General features: G+C 41.2%; 1 protein-coding gene across 3 annotated transcripts; it reads right to left on the bottom strand.

Annotated features, from left to right (window-relative positions):
• Positions 1–963: 963 nt before the first annotated feature.
• On the bottom strand, positions 964–19403 carry LOC6540758 (P protein). Of its 3 annotated transcripts, XM_026979817.1 has the most exons (11): positions 19168–19403; positions 16768–17299; positions 5063–5169; positions 4008–4152; positions 3867–3927; positions 2755–3798; positions 2370–2699; positions 1966–2313; positions 1760–1907; positions 1605–1698; positions 965–1545 (listed from the first exon to the last, which is right to left on the bottom strand). In XM_026979817.1, exons 6-11 carry the CDS (start codon positions 3724–3726, stop codon positions 1461–1463), a joined length of 1977 nt encoding a protein of 658 aa, XP_026835618.1. In that variant the 5' UTR covers positions 3727–3798; positions 3867–3927; positions 4008–4152; positions 5063–5169; positions 16768–17299; positions 19168–19403; the 3' UTR covers positions 965–1460. The 3 variants fall into 3 exon arrangements, with proteins under 3 accessions (XP_015015118.1, XP_015015116.1, XP_026835618.1); XM_015159632.2 differs by lacking the exons at positions 16768–17299; positions 19168–19403 and adding an exon at positions 7478–8217 and having other exon boundaries at positions 964–1545; positions 3867–3956; XM_015159630.2 differs by lacking the exons at positions 16768–17299; positions 19168–19403 and adding an exon at positions 7478–8217 and having other exon boundaries at positions 964–1545.
• Between the last annotated feature and the right edge of the window lie 1875 nt (positions 19404–21278).

Below are 21278 nucleotides of genomic sequence, written 5' to 3'. Positions count from 1 at the left end.
TCTTCCCCGTTTTCTTCATTAGTAATGATGTCCGTGTCGAGAATAGCAAACCTGTTACTAGAGCTTGCCTTCTGGTTAATTGTGGGGACCAAGTGCGGGCCCTGGGTACTGCTCACTCTTTTCGGTTTAAGGATGGGGGACAGTGGCTTTGCATTTTTTCTCTTGCCTGCTTTCCGATTTTGATCATCCAGTAATCTTCTGGCAGCACCGCTTAGATTTTTTGCTGCAATGTCGGGGCTGGTCAATTGGGAACATTCTTGGTTTGCTACACTTGAACCAGAACAGATGCTGCTCATTGTGGGATTTGCCATTGTGTATATGGTGCTGCTACTGGCACTAGAAAATGTCACTGTTGTTGTGGTGGGACTGCTTTGAGACTTATTGCATGTAATGCGTTGAATTTCTGATCGGCACTCGTCTCTAATCTTACTAGGTAATTTTCCAGCTATTGAGAACATTTTTTCATGATCAATCTGCTTCTTTATAAGCTGAGAGTCATCGAAACTGTTTTCATTCATTGTTTTTATATTGTCTTAATATTCAGCAAATAATTTGCGGGCCCAAATGTCCGGAACAGAGCATAAACAGTTCGGTTTTACTGATAAGCAAAGTTTGTTTACCTCTTGTGCAGTTCTGCGCGGGGTGAGGTAGATGACTTGCCCGAAGGGCAGAAAGCACCGTTTGAATGCACTTCACCTGATGCACTTTTTGTTTTTGTCAAACTGCCGACACCGCTCAAAGCAGCGCCCAAATAAATGATTTGTGCTATTTTGAGCACAAAAGGGAATGCACCGATAAGCAAAAAATAAATCACTTTTGCATGCGCGCGACACAACCGATCTCTTTGACTGCCAGAGTAGGAATCCACATTTTGGGGCTGCCTCTAAATTTGTATAGTTTGTTATAATTTGTAGCATACTTTTGGGGTGTTCCTTTACATGTTGCAAATTGCAATGATAAACATATATGTAAGTTACACTTTCTTCAGAGTTTTCTTCAGCATTAACAAAAAATGTAATTAAAATAACCCATTTATTGGGTTATTTGGGCTTACTTGTTTCGTTTTTATTTGATTCGTATTCATACATTTAACATTTAACAATTGTTTCACAGTTCAGCGACATTATTAATTGTAAATAATTAATTTATATTTATTTTAATTCTCTTAATTGTTGTTGTTTGTTATGTTATTTATACTACACACTACACTAACAACGACGTGTAAAAATAAATGTATTTTTATGTAATATTCTTCGTTTCTGTGTTTCTCTGTTTTCCCGGAACCAACACTTATGGCCATCGCATAAGGAGTTGGTTCCCATCTAGCTTGGTGCTGCTTCCGGCATCGGAAACCGGATGAGTGTGGCATTTGGAACAGTTTCTGTCCGTTAGGTAACGAGGTACAGTGCGCCTTGTTGCGAATCGACACAGTCAACTCCGTCATCAATGGGGGCCCTTCATCAATGCCACGCGAACAGCGAATGCGAAACGAGCAGGTAGCCCGTGGTGACAATAATGCTGCCGATCATGATGGGAAAGCCAACTCTGTGGGTTGGGAACTGAAATTAGTACAGTGTCCCCGTGCAAGGATAACCCAGACCTACTTGAAGAACTGCAGGAAGGTGAACTTGTAGCCGTGCTGCTCCGCCACTCCGGCACAGACCACATTGGCAGAGGCGCCGATCAGCGTGCCATTGCCTGGAGGAAATTGTTGCACATAATTCTAGATAATCCGGTGGAGCAAAGAACTGCTACTTACCTCCCAAACAGGCGCCCAAGGCCAGGGCCCAAACCAGAGGCTGTAGTGGCAGATTCAAGGTGCTATTCTGCGCCAGCGATATGGTGATCTTGACCATCATCGTGGTCAGTGGGATGTTGTCCACAAAGGCGGAGGCCACAGCGGAAACCTACAGAAAATAGTGGTATATAAAAAAAATAGCGGTCATAATATACTGCGAAACCCACCCAAAGAATGATCAAAATGGCCACCATCAGGCGCCGATCCTCGCCGACTCCCAGGATAATGCCCTCGGTCATGTTGCCGATCCACTCAATCAGTCCCAGTTCCGTCAGGGCTTCCATGAGAATAAAGAGAGCGGCGAAGAAGAGCAGCGTGGACCATTCCACGCGAGCCAGTATGGCCTCCATGTCCTCGATGTCCGCCAGAATGATGAGGAATATGGCGCCCAGCAGAGCGGTCCACCCTAAAGACAGTCTTTGGAGTTCGGGAACCGAGTGCAGGAAAAACAAACTGATCACAAAAAGTAAGGCGGCGGAGCACTTGATTAGCAGCGGCTTGTTGCGAATGGGGTACTGCAATGACCAACATATAATAAGTAAGAGTTGTATTATATCTAAGATATACCCACCTTTGCCTGAAGATTGGCCAGAGTTTGTTGGTAATTGGGTGCCGGTTCTATGACCGCCGTCATGCGTTTCTTAAGGCTCCTCTTCAGGCGGTTCACCTTCTTCATCAGTGTCTGCCGTACCAGCTCCTCGTCCTTGGAATAGGCAGATAGACTGGCGGCCGCCCGCTTCCACACGTGAATCTCGTGACGCAGTTCCTCCACCTCCGGCGAGTCCTTGAACTGCAGATCACTGATGTTGCGAAACTTGAAGCGCAACTGGATATAGGTCTGCACCATCACCAGGAGAACTCCGGGCAGCATGTGCAAGGTGAAGACAGCAAAATTGACGCCCTGGAGAATAAATATGTCAATATCTATATATAAAAAGAGTTTCCGATGATCCTACATTTTTGGATATGTAGCTATTCGAGGCTATGATGACGTTGGGCGGATCCCCCACTGGTGTCAGTGCCCCGCCAATGTTCGAGTAGATGACCATGCACATGAGTATGGGCACCGGATTGAGGCACATGACCTCGCAGAGTCGTATCGTCACCGGAGTCATGAGCAGCACGGTGGTCACGTTGTCCAGGAAGGAGGACAGCACAGCGGTGAACAGGCAGAGGCAATTGATGAGTGGCCAAACGTGTCCGTTGGTTATCTTGTAGGCATACACAGCCAGATAGTCAAAGACTCCCGTCTCGGAGAGAATGGCCACCAGGATCATCATGCCGAAGAGCAGCAGCAGTGTCTCCACATCGATCCAACCCATAATGGTGGCCATCGAGGGCCTGGAGTTCAGTGCAGCCAGTATGCCAACCGACAAAGTGGAGGCGATGATGGCAGCAAAGGTTCGATTCACAATCTCCCAGATGATCATCACATACAGACCGCAGAGCACAGCCGCAGCATAGATGACTCCGTCCCTCTTGTAGATGGGTGACTCATCCACATTCAGCTGGAGCGGCAGTTCCCCCTCGATGGAGCTGGTGAACTCGAAGCTCAGCTCCGTGCGATTGGCCTGGGCCAACCACAACGGATCAGTGGGACTCAGCTCGAAGGTTCGCTGCTTCTTCGTGTCCCTGGTGGCGTCTATCAGATCGGGATAGACCACGTCCAGTTGCCACACCTGGCTGGCATTCTCGATGTAGATCTCCATGCCCTCGCCATCGAAGTAGCTGCGCATCACCTGCACCTGGAGCAGGGGCAGTGGAACGCTCGCGTTGATGGTCAGCTCGTTCTCCTGCAGCCGGAAGGGTCCTCGCAGGCCCAGGCCAATCCTCTGCAGGCTGGCGGTGGCAATGGGAAACACTCTGGGTGAGCTATTCCTAGGAACACTTATGAGGCTCAGCTGGTCCACATGCTCGTTGTTGGACATCAGGAAGGCGGTGAAGACGCACCAGACCACCAGGAGCACGGCTATCTTGAACCAGATGAGATACTTTCGTATCTGAAAAATAATAAATACATTATGGTATATATCTCTGATTATGATCTCTGACATTGATGTGTACATACCAAACTTTTGGCATGCGGTTCGGCCTCCTCGTGCTGATCATCGTTGTTGTTCTCCAGATCCCTGCAATGGGCACGGGGAATCACAGAAAACTGGTTGCACTAATTACGTAACTGACAATCGAGGCGCACAGAACTACGAACCTGCCATCGAGTACCCGCACCTGACCCGCCTCGTTCGTCACATTGATCCCGATCTGTGTGAATGGCTGGTTGGCCAGCGCCGTCTCCTCGTGGTGTCCATTCTGCACCCGCACCTCCGACTCCTCCGCGTGCAGCTGGTCAACATCTGCGGTGTACAAAATAGATGCATTTAAAAATAGTTACCCATGAAAGACATTTCCAGCTGATTGACCTAACCCCGCCTCGGAATTGGCAAATATTTGTGCGAAAATTCACTCATTCGGTGCTCGCGGAAGGACAACTGGCGGTTAACTGTGGCCATGTGACTTTGGCCAGGAATCGGGTTAGCCCAGCTGCCTTCTGTTGCCTTTTTGTATTCTTTTATTGGCCCAGCCACGCGGTAATCAAGTCGAGGCTATAAATAACCATAAATGGCCATGGGCGAGCTGGCGGAGAGAGTGGCCAACTGACTGATGGCTGGAGACAAGGATGCGGAAAAGGGCACATTAGGAACTCGAAGGTTCACGACACATTTAATTCGGCCCATGGGACTGCGAACTCTATAAGCCGTATGCTTGAATTTTCTTCTCGAGAGAACACATCTTACATGAAGTGCAATATATTTTGTATATTTCGGAGCTATGATGATTCCTCTTGGCAGTAAACCAATCATTAACTGTGCCGAATATTCAATTCAAAGCAAATTTACCGAGTAATTTGGTCCTCCAGTTTCCACTGAGCCCTCTAATTTAGGGAACCCAACGCAGATTTTGTCCACTTGCGAACTGACATCATATGCCGGAAAAAGACTGGAACCCTGGCATTATTATAATTTTCTAAGCCCCAAATAGTGGGTCTATCAAAACAATTGAAGATAAGCTTGGACTCGAGTTTTTGGTATGCAAATCAGGCAAAAATGAAAAAAAAAAAACAAAAAAACGCAATGTCAATGCCAAACGACGACGCAAATGGCAATAAAAAATTCAGCAATAATTACGGCAATAAAAAAGGTGGCCAAACAGCCAGACATAAAAAGTAAGGAAATTATGTGATGGGGGGCAGGACGCAGGACTTACCGCCATGCAGACGCTCGTGCTCCTGGCGAAAGGACGCAAGACTGGGATCCTGACGAATGCGCTCCGGCAGAGTCCGCCAGACCTGTAAGGCACCTTCTGTTACTTCGCTGCATGTGTGGAGCGGGATTCCAAGGAGGAGCAGGACGAGAAGGAGCCGGGTTTTGTTACACATCGGGGAGCAATGAAAAAGAGAAGAGAGAGAAAAGAAATGGGATTTAATAAGATTACCCGGCTTGTGTGGGAATTTGTTTGCTCAGGTACTGGTGGGATAGGGTGGGCGTGGCTCATTTCGTCGTCCGCCCCACCGCCAAAAACATTCAATAAATTTTTTTAGCACATCCATATTGATTTTTTGCCCCGCACCATAACGCCTTAACATACAAGTATTATTTCCCTAGCTCGTGCGTGCAACAATTTGTATTTATTTGATTTGACTCTTATGAAGACTTTAAATCGAAGTTGTTTACCCTAAAAGGGATTTCTCGAGGGTCTCAGTCGGTGCCACATGAAGTGGAAACTCACTTGTGGCTGCGAAACTGAATGAAAATCTGCTTAGCTCGAAAGGATTCTGATTGACAACAAATCTGAAAGGGCTCTTAGGCAGCTAGCAATAAAATCGGATTTTGATAAATGTATTTGGCCATTTGCTTAACGAATAGAAAAGTGGGGAAATTATAGACGATATAAGAAGATTGAAATTACTTTAGATAGAGCGTCAGTGCATAAGAAGGGTTAAGCGAACGATAATAAACTTCTAAAGAAAATATGAAATATCTTCACTTGAAAATATCTTGCTAATTATGACGGGGAACTCATGAGCCACGTTGTCCACGTCACGTAGTCCGCAAGATAACTAAGAACGATGACAATTCCACATTCTAATTTCCACATAAACCAGCCATCTTCAATACAGATTTGTAAATCACTTCCAAGAATCTGAGTAGCCGAGCTCAATTAAAGCGCAATGCCAGATGCGACAAGCTCTATAAGTCGGAGCGCCCAAAGGTCGTTATCAGAGGAAAAAGTCATCGGACCAAAGAGAGATGTCTATTTATAGTGGTCATAAAATATTGTTTTCCATTTCAAATGCGTCTTTAATGACTCTTTGCCATAATGACTGGGATCCAGACAGCTGAGGTCCACCAACTTGATTGGAAGAAGGTTCCTCGGTGGAAAAAAAAGCGCTTGTAGTGCATTGGGAATCGCATCACGTGTGCGGGCTAAATAAATGCAATTTGTGCACTTGGTTCAAGTGGGCACACAAATCTTAATTCAGTCGGCTTGACTAAATTTACTTAGACCTGCCTTAGAACGATAAAAAGTGCTCGAAATAAGTCATAAATTATATTTACTTAACTTTCAATTAGCCGTCGTGATGGACGGACGCGCTGTAGTCATGTCATAAATAAAAACAGAATCAGAAACAAAGACCGCCAAAGTAATGCTGACACTGATTTTCCACGCAGCCATATATACCCGACTTCATATGGCATATACATATGTATGTAGCCACATAGCGAGGCAGACATTTTTGCTTGAACTTGCCTCAATTGCAATTATCAGCTTAGACAGCTGTGGTTTTCACAGCTCGTTCATAACTCATAAGTTCTTTGATTGGCCGCCGTGTTGGGGCGAAAAAAAGCATTTTCGATTCACAAGAGAACCTAATTGACTAACATTCGGATTGGCTTTAGGTCTGAAAAATGATATTACATCACTAACAAAATCTGAAACATGCCTTGCTGGATAGTAACAAAATTTCATTAGTGGTTTACTTTAATCCCCTTAGCCTTCTTAGCTTGTTGAAGCCAATTGCAGCTCATCACATCGTTAGCTCCACTTTAATCCATACAAAATAAGTGGAAATTTAAGGGGAGCATGTGGGAACTTTCTCATAACATGAAAGAATTTGTCAAGCAGTTGCCGCCTCCTCAACGCAATGATTAAATGATTTTGCTGATGGCTCTTAATACTGTGAACAGCTACTTCATGTCACGGCTTTCGCTTTCCGCTGAAGTGAGGACAAGTGTCCATGCCAAAGATTGATTCAGCCAACGGAAAGGACACCCACGAGCACCAGGATGTCCTGTGTATAAGGCAGACAGCTATCATTAGCCGGAGCCAAACGAGTTTTACGCTCCACTGAAGTTTCCGGCAATCTGTCGGTTATTCGAAGGGTGCTACACATCAAAAAATATAATGAGTACGTTGGAAAATGCATAAATATAAAAAAGGTGCACCCAATAAATTAACTGAAATATGGTATAAGGTCTCAGCTTTTTAATGGTGTTTTACAAATCACACTACTAGGTTTTTAGCCATAGGTTTGTTGCGCTGTAGGGAAGGTGAACCGCTGACAAGCTTCTTAATACTAGAACACAATTTATTTTCGTGCCCCCCACCCTGGACACATACTCATCCTCGTATGCGGTGTCGTCGGCGCTGTTGTTGGGATTGTAGGCCATCCTGGGAAGGGAAATGTTAAGAGTTCAGGGGTTTCGCGAAACGTGACACTCAACCAGTATATAGGTAGGTATGTATTCGCGGAAAATAAGGCGTATTATTACGTAAATCGCAGTACGCATACACTCGCGAGCTTCTTTAAAACGAAAGCCGGGAAAAATGTGAAATTTTCCTCGTTAATCGCATAGTTTTGCGCCGCTTGGGATAATGGATAATGGGCGAGATCGGGGGGCGGAGAGCCGATCTATTCAATTAAATAGCGGGATCGCGTTGCCTTGACCACTTGTTGCAGCTGCTCTGCGCTGCGCTTTTGATTGTCGCGTGCCCTTTTCGGTGCTTGGCTTTACTCTTTGCCGCCGATCGTGACTCGGATCGGGCGTCTATATGCGGTCGAAAGCTCAAGCGTTACTAACTGCCGTCCGCCGTTTTTTACCCTATTTTGTAGGTTTTAATGCACTCGCAGTCGCAGCGCAGTCGCGGCGCAGCAGCAGCGAATTCGAGTGCGAGGCGAAGCAGCGCGGCAAAGAAGAAGGTAAACAAGCGCTCAAATGGAATGAAATTTCCTGATATTCACATTCACATTCACATTCGCTTTCCATCTTCATCATCAGTTATCTCTCGCTGGCCGCGCTTTGCTCATTATTCGCATTTATGCTTTCCCGGCGGCCACTGCAAGTGCACTCAAAATCCAACAGCCAACTCGACCGATCCACCGTTCTTACACTCAACAAAATGCCAGGTGAAAAAGTGTATATAGCTTTGCAAAAAACATTTAATGAAATTCAAAAATATTTTCTCATGAATTGATAGTATTCAAAAGAACTTAGTTGCAACTGATTTAAAATAGTGGTAGAAGTCCACCTAGTCGAATGTCCGAGTAATATAACGAGTAAAATTATGGATACAAAAAAATAGTATACAAAATCGAATAAAAGGTTACCAATTGGCAGAAAAGTTTCCAAATAAAACGTTAATCGACCAGTGACTGTCTTATAATCTCGGAAAAATACCTCTCCTTAATTTATAATTTTTTTTAAATTTGCAAATGACCATTTTAAAGATAAATGACCATTCTTTTGAGATATTTTTATGAGTGCTGCCTAACCCGAGCATAGGCTTGTACTGCTCTCCCCTCCCCCTGTCCATCCATCACAAAGGGGTTCTGCTTTCATTTTCGGCTTCGTCAAGTGCCCTCTCTTTCGCTCAGTGTTTACTCTTCCGCTCTCTTCCGTCATTGTTGTTATTGTTACTGGCGTTGGCTTATTTGCACTTATTTCAATTACACTTGATTTATCACATTTGACAGTTGCTCTGCGATGCTTTTGATCTTGCGCTGCGCTACGCATAGTTCTTCGGGGATTTAGGATCCATAGAGTACCTAACACTAGAACATTTTGTATCATTTCAATACATTTATCCATTTTAAAAAATTTTTATACCCGTTACTTGCAGAGTAAAGGGATATAATAGATTCGTTGGAAAGTATGTAACAGGCAGAAGGAAACGTTTCCCACCATATAAAGTATATATTCTCTTGATCAGGATCAGTAGCCGAATCGTACTGGCCACATCAGTCTACCCGTCCGTCTTTCCGTACGAACGCTTCGATCTCAGGAACTACAAAAGCTAGAATGTTAAGATTAAGCATGCAGCTTCCAAAGACATAGTCGCAGCGCAAATGTTGCCACGCCCACTCTAACGTCCACAAAATGCCCCAAGGCTGAAGTCCTATACTCCATAACTGAACTTATCTTAATCGGATTTTGAAGTGGCATACCTCTAAATGTTTCTGGCGCAATTCTCTAAAAATCTGCATTCAAATTTAGAAATTTATTTTTTTTTAGTTTTATTGTCATTTTTTTTATGTATGATGTTGTAGGAACTCAAAAAAATTAAAAAATGTCCCACTGCTGAAGTTCTAAACTCCATAACTCAACTTATCTTAATCGGATTTTGAAGTGGCATACCTCTAAATGTTTCTGGCGCAATTCTCTAAAAATCTGCATTCAAATTTAGAAATTTATTTTTTTTTAGTTTTATTGTCATTTTTTTTATGTATGATGTTGTAGGAACTCAAAAAAATTAAAAAATGTCCCACTGCTGAAGTTCTAAACTCCATAACTCAACTTATCTTAATCGGATTTTGAAGTGGCATACCTCTAAATGTTTCTGGCGCAATTCTCTAAAAATCTGCATTCAAATTTAGAAATTTATTTTTTTTTAGTTTTATTGTCATTTTTTTTATGTATGATGTTGTAGGAACTCAAAAAAATTAAAAAATGTCCCACTGCTGAAGTTCTAAACTCCATAACTCAACTTATCTTAATCGGATTTTGAAGTGGCATACCTCTAAATGTTTCTGGCGCAATTCTCTAAAAATCTGCATTCAAATTTAGAAATTTATTTTTTTTTAGTTTTATTGTCATTTTTTTTATGTATGATGTTGTAGGAACTCAAAAAAATTAAAAAATGTCCCACTGCTGAAGTTCTAAACTCCATAACTCAACTTATCTTAATCGGATTTTGAAGTGGCATACCTCTAAATGTTTCTGGCGCAATTCTCTAAAAGTCTGCATTCAAATTTAGAAATTTATTTTTTTTTAGATTTTTTGTAATTTTTCTGATGTTATGATGAAGTAGAAATTCAAAAAAATTCAAAAATTTCCTAAGGCTGAAGTTCCATACTCCATAACTCAACTTATCTTAATCGGATTTTGAAGTGGCATACCTCTAAATGTTTCTGGCGCAATTCTCTAAAAATCTGCATTCAAATTTAGAAATTTATTTTTTTTTAGTTTTATTGTCATTTTTTTTATGTATGATGTTGTAGGAACTCAAAAAAATTAAAAAATGTCCCACTGCTGAAGTTCTAAACTCCATAACTCAACTTATCTTAATCGGATTTTGAAGTGGCATACCTCTAAATGTTTCTGGCGCAATTCTCTAAAAGTCTGCATTCAAATTTAGAAATTTATTTTTTTTTAGATTTTTTGTAATTTTTCTGATGTTATGATGAAGTAGAAATTCAAAAAAATTCAAAAATTTCCTAAGGCTGAAGTTCCATACTCCATAACTCAACTTATCTTAATCGGATTTGAAGTGGCATACCTCTAAATGTTTCTGGCGCAATTCTCTAAAAATCTGCATTCAAATTTAGAAATTTATTTTTTTTTAGTTTTATTGTCATTTTTTTGATGTATGATGTTGTAGGAACTCAAAAAAATTAAAAAATGTCCCACTGCTGAAGTTCTAAACTCCATAACTCAACTTATCTTAATCGGATTTTGAAGTGGCATACCTCTAAATGTTTCTGGCGCAATTCTCTAAAAGTCTGCATTCAAATTTAGAAATTTATTTTTTTTTAGATTTTTTGTAATTTTTCTGATGTTATGATGAAGTAGAAATTCAAAAAAATTCAAAAATGTCCTAAGGCTGAAGTTCCATACTCCATAACTCAACTTATCTTAATCGGATTTTGAAGTGGAATACCTCTAAATGTTTCTGGCGCAATTCTCTAATAATCTGCATTCAAATTTAGAAATTAATTTTTTTTTAGTTTTTTTGTCATTTTTTTTATGTATGATGTTGTAGAATTTCAAACAAATTAAAAAATGTCCCAAAGCTGAAGTTCTAAGCTCCATAACTCAACTTATCTTAATCGGATTTTAAAGTGGCATACCTCTAAATGTTTCTGGCGCAATTCTCTAAAAATCTGCATTCAAATTTAGAAATTTATTTTTTTTTAGTTTTATTGTCATTTTTTTGATGTATGATGTTGTAGGAACTCAAAAAAATTAAAAAATGTCCCACTGCTGAAGTTCTAAACTCCATAACTCAACTTATCTTAATCGGATTTTGAAGTGGCATACCTCTAAATGTTTCTGGCGCAATTCTCTAAAAGTCTGCATTCAAATTTAGAAATTTATTTTTTTTTAGATTTTTTGTAATTTTTCTGATGTTATGATGAAGTAGAAATTCAAAAAAATTCAAAAATGTCCTAAGGCTGAAGTTCTATACTCCATAACTCAACTTATCTTAATCGGATTTTGAAGTGGCATACCTCTAAATGTTTCTGGCGCAATTCTCTAAAAATCTGCATTCAAATTTAGAAATTTATTTTTTTTTTCGATTTTTTGTAATTTTTCTGATGTTATGATGAAGTAGAAATTCAAAAAAATTCAAAAATGTCCTAAGGCTGAAGTTCTATGCTCCATAACTCAACTTATCTTAATCGGATTTTGAAGTGGCATACCTCTAAATGTTTCTGGCGCAATTCTCTAAAAATCTGCATTCAAATTTAGAAATTTATTTTTTTTTTCGATTTTTTGTAATTTTTCTGATGTTATGATGAAGTAGAAATTCAAAAAAATTCAAAAATGTCCTAAGGCTGAAGTTTTATACTCCATAACTCAACTTATCTTAATCGGATTTTGAAGTGGCATACCTCTAAATGTTTCTGGCGCAATTCTCTAAAAATCTGCATTCAAATTAAAAATAAATTTTTAATTTAATTTTTTTGTACTCGTATAGTAAAAGGGTATACTAGATTTGTTGAAAAGTATGTAATAGGCAGAAGGGAAAAAATTGCCCATTTTCTACCGATATTCCAGAAAACGGTAAACTTTCTTTTTTGCACTTCCAGCAGCTGAGTAACGGGTACCTGATAGTCGGGGAACTCGACTATAGCCTTTTTGTCTTGTTAAACATTTATATTAGGAACTAGTTGAGGTGGGAAAGGTCTTACTACTAAGCTATTCCTTTGACTTAGTAGTAAGGCCTTTCTTTCTCCGACTTACGCACAGGTATATACATATGTACATACCATACCATACCATTCTATTAATAACTGAATTATGAACTGAAAAGTCTCGAAAAGAACTCAGTTGATATACGAGTTCCAATTATAACATTCTATTTTAAGCCGTAACCCGATACAATTTTCATCAATTTGTTCCGCTCGTTCTAAACGATTTTATGACACGAGATGAGCTATGAACCCAGTCATAAACAATAGTATATATACAATAGTATAGAATAGGTTGATTCTGAAATTTGGCGAGAATCAGCTGCTCAAGGTTCGCTTATTCTGTTAAGGAGCGCTGCGAATTATGAAATACTCGTGGACCGCCTAAATTGGGGGCGTATTCAGTGGGTGCTTCGCGAGGCCTTGGAGTTCAAGGGTGCCTTCAATTCGCATGCAAATTTGAGAAATTGAGCCAAATCCGAACGCCCTCACGTGATGCGAAATTCCGAGCGTATTCATTTTAGACATCTATATATATTCAAGTAATTGAAAGGCACCCCAGGGAAATGGCGCCTGTCAAAACTTTCGAACAGAAGCATGTCAGAAGTGAAGATTCTGCCGCGTAAGCTGAAAATATTTTAAGCTTTTTGGCCAACTCAACAGAAACCGCTGGCTGCTGACTCACTGACGTCACAGGTGTGCCGGCCAAGTTTGCATAATGCGACAGGTAATGCTATACTTTTCCCTCAATAGATTAGAAAATCAAGGCGGCCCAGGGCCACAATTGCAATCTGACACCCAGAGCCACCTAATGATAGCCATTTCGCAGCTCGGCTAATGAAAAAGGTCTCCAAGCATGAAGATATATACTTATACATACATATACACATATATATATAATTATACATATATTGTCGTGTTGACCAACTGCCACAAGTGTTTGCCGTGGCCGAGTGAAATGCAATTTAATTGAAACGACGCTAGGTTTCGCGTTACGGCGGCAAGTTAAGAGCCCTGGCATTGAAATTGAATTGAAATAGATATAGAAGAAGCGCAAATCGAAGGGAAACTGAGGCGCCAGTTGTGGCCGTTTAGGGCAAAGTGCGCCATTTGGACGGAAAATGGCGTATAGCCGATGTGGCACGCCCCGTTTGGATGTTTATTCAGAGTTCTATTCAATCACACGATGCGATTAATTCACAATACATTTCAGTCAGGGTGCTCATCTAACTGCTGCTAATTTCAAGCTCAATAAGCAAATAGGCAAATTGCAAATTGTTGATTTCATTTCAACTATGATTAGTTAACACACAAAAATCACAATTGGCCAAGAAATATTTTATTATGCCAATTATGTTTGATGTTCCGCGCTTGTTAAAAATAAATGTTCTTAAAATAGCTTCTCTAATTGGAAGTATTTCGGCATAGCATTAAAGTTCAAAACGGATGAGTGGCGAAGCAATTGAAAGTGCACGCACTTTTTCCGTTTGATAAATTAAATGAACACGCGCTCATCAAACGGCTTTCCTCTAACGCTCGGATGTATATTAAATCAACTCAAACTTGCTTAAGTAAGTCGCACTCACACAGATACTAGTGCTCACGCACACATGAGAATCGAGAGTCGAGAAAGATGAGCCTATATATATACACACGTTTATATATATAGGTCATTGTGCGCAATGTGGATAACGAAATTAGAGACCCGAAAAAACGTTTTTCATCCAGTCGGTCCTCTTTTTCATTTTAATTTCACTCATTGTATTTTTATGCACAAGCCAAATGATTTCTAAATTAAAAAGTTGAAAAATAATAGTTTTTATAATATTGTGTATTATGAAAAGTTAAGCAAAGTATTCAAGCATTGAAATAGTAGCGGTGATTTGAATTATCTTGCAATGGCTCCTAAAAGTATGCAACGAAAACTTTGGCGAGCTATAAAACCTCTTAAAAATAGTAACATCTACAAGAGATATAATATTCTTTTGCAGTATAGGACTGTTAATAAGTCCAGCTAACTCTCACTACTTTTTTCCCAGTGCACTCTCCTCTCGCTCCCGTTTCGCCAGTGGGCATGTCATTCGTGTGGCGCTTTCAATGCGACACGCTTCATTAATTTCGAGAAAATTGAAAGCATGAAACGCTTTGCACTCGGCGTTTTGCCATTTGGCGATGTGAGCGACTTGAAGTCTTATTTGTGTTTTTATTTTTAAATCAGTCTGAGGAGGGTGGCAGGCCTCGATTAGCAAGTTAAATCTTTTTGCCGACCGTGCGAGTATTTTTCCACTGCGAAAAATGCGAGTTAATTAATTGAAAAAGCGTCAGTTGGCGACGTGGATTGCGGCTCCATAGTGGTGCACAGCTGCTGGGCAGAGTGTGAGAATGGCGAATGGCACACGTTCCTAATGGTCTCATAGTCACACGTTTCGACGACGCCTCCATAAATCGAACTGTGACTGAGAATGGCCATTTCGCCAAGGGCAGGGCTAAGTAGTGGGTGGTTCTGGATGTGGGCGGCAAATGGGGGCGGTAGCGGGAGCGGGTCGGAATCGAAATCCAGGCGGATAGCAAAGGTTCAGCTGGCACTCCAGTGTGGTATGCAAATTGTCGGCATAGCGGTAGTGCTAGCTTGCATTCATTTGCATTTTTAATTTCCACATACTAATAGTTTACTCGCTGTGAATCAAATTGCAGTTGTAAAATATTTTGTTTAGCTAATTAGTTTGTTTGAAAATATTTATTTATGGAAACTCTCGTCATCTGATTGCATTGCTTTGTAGTTTGTTATTTAAAGTTGTTGATTCTTGCAAAGATTCTGTGCCGGTTTCCGGGTTTTTGTTCAGTTTTTAGCAGCAGAATATTTAAATCTAATTTATGTGCACTGCTTGCGACCTTTTCTTTGTCTCCCAGGGCAAGTGTCTGCTGAAGTACCTTAACCCAATTTCGGCATTAAATGTTTTAATTATTCATGTGTCATGTTTATGGCCCTCGCTGTCGTCGCCGTGGCTCAGAAACACACATCCTGGTCGGGCTCATAATCACATTTTGAATGAGCTTGGAAGAATGCAGAATCGGGGACTGAGGCTGGGCCAGAATTTGACCTTGGCTGGGTGGACGAGGTCGCTGTCGCAGCTCGCGCTATGCGAAAGAATTTTTACTTTCGACTGACCCACATGTAAGGCGTGGTGGCGGTGTTAATGGCTTGCTTAAAGTCGCCGACCAGCCCACGGGGCGGATGAGCGATGAGCGTGGGCCAAAGTGAAGTATACGCAGTGTTGGCTGGGCTCCTGCAGGCAATCTAGGTATTCGTCACAAAAAGACAAGACACACAAACTGAAAATTAATTGCAGAATAATTTGGTTGCATGGAAGACAGAGTTTTCGATTTGCTTTCGGCTTTGTTGACTTTCCTGTCGTCCATTCGGTCAAATACATTAATTAGTATTTGTCTAAGACCATCTCTTGTTTGGTCCGTTTTAATAGGAATGGAAGTGAAAAACGAAAAGTTTGAGTCACGTTGTCAGGACACTTTAAGGACCCAACAGCACGGCCCATTTGACATCCCGATTGATGGATGGATTCCCCCGAATGCCAATACCTGAGTCTATAAATTATTCCAACAAATTTCTTCTCCAATTCAATGAAGTGCTCGGTATTGAAACATTAATGGCAACGGAAACAGGACGCCGCACATTTGTCCCTTGTTTTGGGCAAAAACGGAAATTAAATGCCTGACATTAATTTCTTTCTTGTTTTCTCATCTTTTTCGGTCGACACATGTTGCTGCCATTCAGGGGAAAATAAGAGCCGTACACGATTACATGTTTATGTTTATGTTGTGGTCGAGACGGGCACCGGAACTGCCTTCTATCCGGCCCACTCCCCTGCGGAGTTTCAGGCACGTGCTCTTGGCCGGGCCACAAGAAACCCATATAAAGATGTAAATGTACGAGTATGGGAATTCTGCATTAGCAGATGTAAGCCAAAACAGGTCTCGCCTCATGAACTTTGGCATATTTGCCCGGCCATCGCAATCCTATAATGGAAAAGGTTCAAAGGGAAACTTTATCTGTGGCAAAAGGGGAATAACACGCATACCGCCTCATAACCAAAAAGAAAATCTCTACTTCAATAGTCTTAATGATGCTTTAGCCAACATGGATCTGAACCTGACTTATTAATTTTAATCTTTCTTGAAAGTTTCATTTTTATCTCAGAGTGCTGAGTAGTATGCATTCTGGTTAATTTCATTCAACTTCCATTAAATTGACGAACTAATTGCTTTAATATGCTTTTAATATAAGCTTCTTAAATGTGGTTTCAGTTTGTAATCCCTTGCACGTTTTTTAGTTGATGCCTTTGAAAGGATTAAGCCCATTAGCCAGGAGCTTAAAACTAGTGCACACATGGAATAACAAATAATGAAAAAATGTATTTTAATTTATTAAATTTGCTGGTTTGTATTAAATTCATTAACTTAATTAGCTATGTTGACTTACTTTGGCTGTGGGAACCGGTTCGCTCTTGGTGGACGCCTGTCGGTGGAACCACAGGCGCTTGGCCACCTTCACCCGCATCCTGAATGGCCAGATGTTTTTGCGCTTCTTATGGATGCTGCCACTGCCACTGGCACTCCCACTGTGCCGCCGCTGTCTCGTGGATGATGCCGCAGTGTGGCCCACTGTGCCGGAGTCCGTCGTCTTGCCGCTTGGCTGGTTGTTGTTGGTTGGGTTTGATTGGTGGGTGGCCGTGGGCGGTGGGCTGGGCGCAGCGTGAACACGAACGGGCGCAATTTTGACCGAATTCGGTGGGTGTTAAATGAGTTAAGTCGGTGACGTCTAGACGCGATTTGGACTTTAACTTCTGGGCAGTGATATGCTTTGAACCCTTTTCGATTAATACTAATTATTATCGCAAATCACAAGAATTTATCTGTGGGCTTTCAGGCCTTTCTCTTGTACATCTTGATGTAGAATCGGGCTGTTTTGTGTCTACCCTTCATATAAACGAGTCACGCATACGCAGTGTTGGCTGCCAGCAGTAAATAAATTGATAAATAAAAATAACAGCTGGTTTTCCCGAAAAAGTTCATGGTTGCGTCACGCCGAGCAGGGATTAATTATTCAGGGTCCAGAGTGACGAAAATAGTCACCCAATAGACAGACCTAATTGGGAATCAATATTCGTTTAGTTTCCCATGGCCTCGTTTCATCTAGGCACCAAATCAGATGGCACATCAGAAATCCAATCGCAAAGTACAAGGGATGATCACGTACGTCATCGTCCGCGGTTCATGGAGCACGTTCCATCGGTTGATTTCCGATGGGTTTAGGTACCCATATACTTTCGTATTAAGTTCTACTTAATTATGGTGTTTGCTGCTAATTAGTCGGCGTACCCCTTCATACATTAAACAATTTAAGAGGGCGCATAATTAAAAACCCAACCCGAAAACATTTCAAATTATGGCAGGCCATCTGGGGGATTAGGCCGACAGGATGTGGCCAAAATTACGGGGCCAAAAATGCAAAACAGACACGTGGCAAGGACTCAGCTCGGCGGAATGTTTCACCGAAAAAATAAAAATAAAATATATATTGTTGCCGAAAATATCCTGTGCGTTAAGCGGAAATTGCTTTCACAGATATGCCGCCATTTGGGTGCGGAATATATTTTTATATATTTGCCTTCAAAAAATGTTTGCTGATACATAATGTGTCAACAGGGTGGATAAGCCATCTATGTTGGGGGTGTGGAACCCATTAATATTTCCGAAAATTCGGGTCAAGCTTGCTTAAAGCCATTTTGTTAAAGGAAGTTCAACATACCCAGAATATACTTATGCCATCCATTAGTCTAATTACTAATTGATTTCAGTGAAAAATAAGTACGCTTTTAGAACTCGAATGCAAATTGGCTGGAGTGCTTTATTTACAGACTTTTCATTGTTTTGTCAGCAAACTTTTCGCATCCTGGCTGAGGACTCTAGAATCCTTTGGCAAATTAACGCCACAAAAGTTTGGTGTTGTCAAAACCCTCAAGCAATCACTTAAAATGTATTTGAGTTTTCCCTAAAAGCCATTTTCGTTAGCTCTAGCTCATAAATGCTATTCCTGGTTGTGGGGAAAAGTGATGGATGCGATGTGTTTTGGGGGCACACTCATATCTAGACTGGCATGAATATTTCAAATGAGTGTCATGAAAAGTTTGCAAAGCTTTAAACAACTAACATAAAAGCCTGACACGCATGGGTCCTCATTTCTGTGTTGCCTACTTTTTGGGGGCGGTATTCATTTTCATTTCCATTTTCATTTTTGCACACGATGATGCTATGCTGATGAATCAATTTGTCCTGCGGAATATATTGCTTATTTGCGTGGCCTGTCAGTGGTCAATTATTGATTGCGTTCAGCCCAAAAGGTGCGACCCCGAGTATCATCCATAAATTATGAAATATTTGCCAGCAACTGATAGGCTAATTCTTCCTAAAGGACCTGCTCGCATGCCATCGAATGCCTCAATGTTTAACCACAAATTTGTAAATAGCAGGTGGTTCGATTCCCATATAAAAAACGAACTTGAATCCTGGGGAATCCTTCAATTAATGTATATATGTATATATATGTATTGTAGTCACCAGACGCTAGGCAATTATTCAGAAAGTCAGAAGCAGACTAATTACCAACGCTTAATGCAAAGAAATTGCTCCTTTTGGGGCCCGCCTAATGAGCAAAATTATCTTGAAGTAATAAGAAACTGGAAATAGAATGGAATCCGACTGCCCGTGGAACAAAGGAAAAATTTCCATAATTAAATGTGCTTTTATCTCCTTTAGATTATCTCGCGACCTGCTGCAGCCACAACCCTGAACTTCCGGGAAAGTCTCACTTGTTTCTTACTTGGAAATAAGAAGTTATTTTCTAGTTGTTGTTTTATGCGCCTTTTGTGCACTCGGCTGTTTGATTATTATTTATTTGTATCGCTATTGCTTGCCACTCGAACGCGGATTGCCGGACAAAGTCGCACGTCCGTTTCAAGCGAAAGTTGTAAACTGAATAAATCTGCGGGCTCGGTGCCGCGTTCCTAGTTATTTCAGCCGGTTACTGCCGATTCCGATTCCGATGCCCATCCGATGCCCATCCGATGCCAATCCGATGCCATGCAGGCGTAGCTACAGCTACTTATTCCGATACTGATGTTGCTGCTTCGTGCGTCGCCGAAGTCTCAGCTGTTTTCGGTTGAATGGCGAATTGAAAGCGGAAAGCGTTGCCGCGAATTGAATGGAACTTTGCCGCTTTCAATAGCTGTTGAATGCCTCTGGCTTTTGGGGCCTTGTTGCCGCTGGAAGCGCTCGTATTCCAATGGCCAATAACTTGAACTTGAGGCTTTCAGGCCGGCAGAATTAGCTAATTATTGCTAATTTTATAGTTCATTTATAAACGTATGTATGACTGAGTCAAACAGTTTTTGATAAATGCTTGGGTCATTTAAGTCATTGAGTCATTTACAAATGGGGGAAAAAATGGTTTAATGGCTTCAAAATACTTTATACTCAATAAGTTATTGTAGGCGAGACTGCCTAATCACTTGTTTACTTCAACTTAAGTGTGCTATTTTAAGCAACTGAATTAATAGGCAGACTAAATGATATTCAGAACTTAGAAACCACGAGCAACCGGTCGAGCAATTAGTGTGAATTTAAATCACTTGTCATACAGCCCAAAAATAGTCATGAAAATTATACGATACTGAATGTAAGACGAGAATCTGGACGAAAGCTTTCAAGACTTTCTCAGAACGAAAGTAAAATCTGCAGAAGAACTCAGCTTTATCAAATTTAAGGCCGTCCGCTTGTTTATTTATAGGCCAAAGTTGATAAATCCCACTGAAGCTTCCAATTCTGACAATATAGACGACCACGCGCGGTCCCATTTGCATGTGTTTGTGTGCCACATTCACGGTTTTTTTGTGTTTTCTTTGTATTTTCTGTATGGGCAGACAAAAGGCGAGTTTATCAAACGGGCCATGCAAACAGCTTCTGCTGTGCCCCATCTCAATTTTCACGATTTCGGTTCGCAATCCCAAACCCAAACCCAATCCGAATCCCAAAACCCATGCCACTGACAATGAAACTCAAGCAAACACACTCCAAGGAGCTGAAAGTGAACTCGTGTATATGTATATTTAGATCTCGTCACGAGCCGTTTGACATTTGAGCGAGTTTAAAGCTAAATATTAACGCTCTTTTATTCCGCAATTTTCCTCACCCCACATTCAATAGGACGGTGGCAATAATAATAATAACGCTGATGTACGGCTATATCTACAGTAAGACGCAGTAGGTGTGTGCTCCCAGTGTTTTATCCAATAACAATTGTCTCTTCGCTCAAGGTCTGTGCGGCTTATCCATCTGAATAATAATGTGGTGTGGGTGCAGTTGATTCGAAGAATATGGGATAAATCCATGACCTTCTTATGCAGATATCAGCAGTTACTTTCCTTACAGTCCCGTTCTTGATACAATACACTTTTAGGAGACTGTTATACCACATAAGCTATTATTAAGTGAATTACATGTCATAATAACAACTAATACATAATACATTTCCACTCAATTGTGAAGGAAAGGTTGGCCCCAATAGAGGCGCACATAGGTACATAGACAGACACACATTCCTTATTCAAGCCGGAACTTTAACAGCCCCTAAGCTCATCCCCTGGCAACAGAAAAGTATTTACAGCTTGTGAGAAAATTGTGCGCGGAAAGCCCTCATGTACAGGGATAGGTATTCGCACCTCCTCCGTGTGCCACCCACCCACACCAAAACTATGATATGTTTCCACAAACAACACACACATATGTACATGTGGAATGCCGCAAACCGAGTACATGTCATCGTGGGACCACCAAACTTGGGTTGCATGTTCCTGGATCACGTGGTTCTGGGTGGACTTGAAACTACTTAACAACTTTTCAGTTGTTTTGTCGGGATGTCAAAGTTAATGGGCC

The sequence above is a fragment of the Drosophila erecta genome, unplaced genomic scaffold (assembly GCF_003286155.1).
Source record: "Drosophila erecta strain 14021-0224.00,06,07 unplaced genomic scaffold, DereRS2 tig00000058-arrow-arrow-pilon, whole genome shotgun sequence".
Lineage (NCBI taxonomy): Eukaryota > Metazoa > Arthropoda > Insecta > Diptera > Drosophilidae > Drosophila > Drosophila erecta.
Note: the sequence above shows the minus strand (reverse complement) of the source record. Positions and strands in the feature narration are given on the sequence as shown.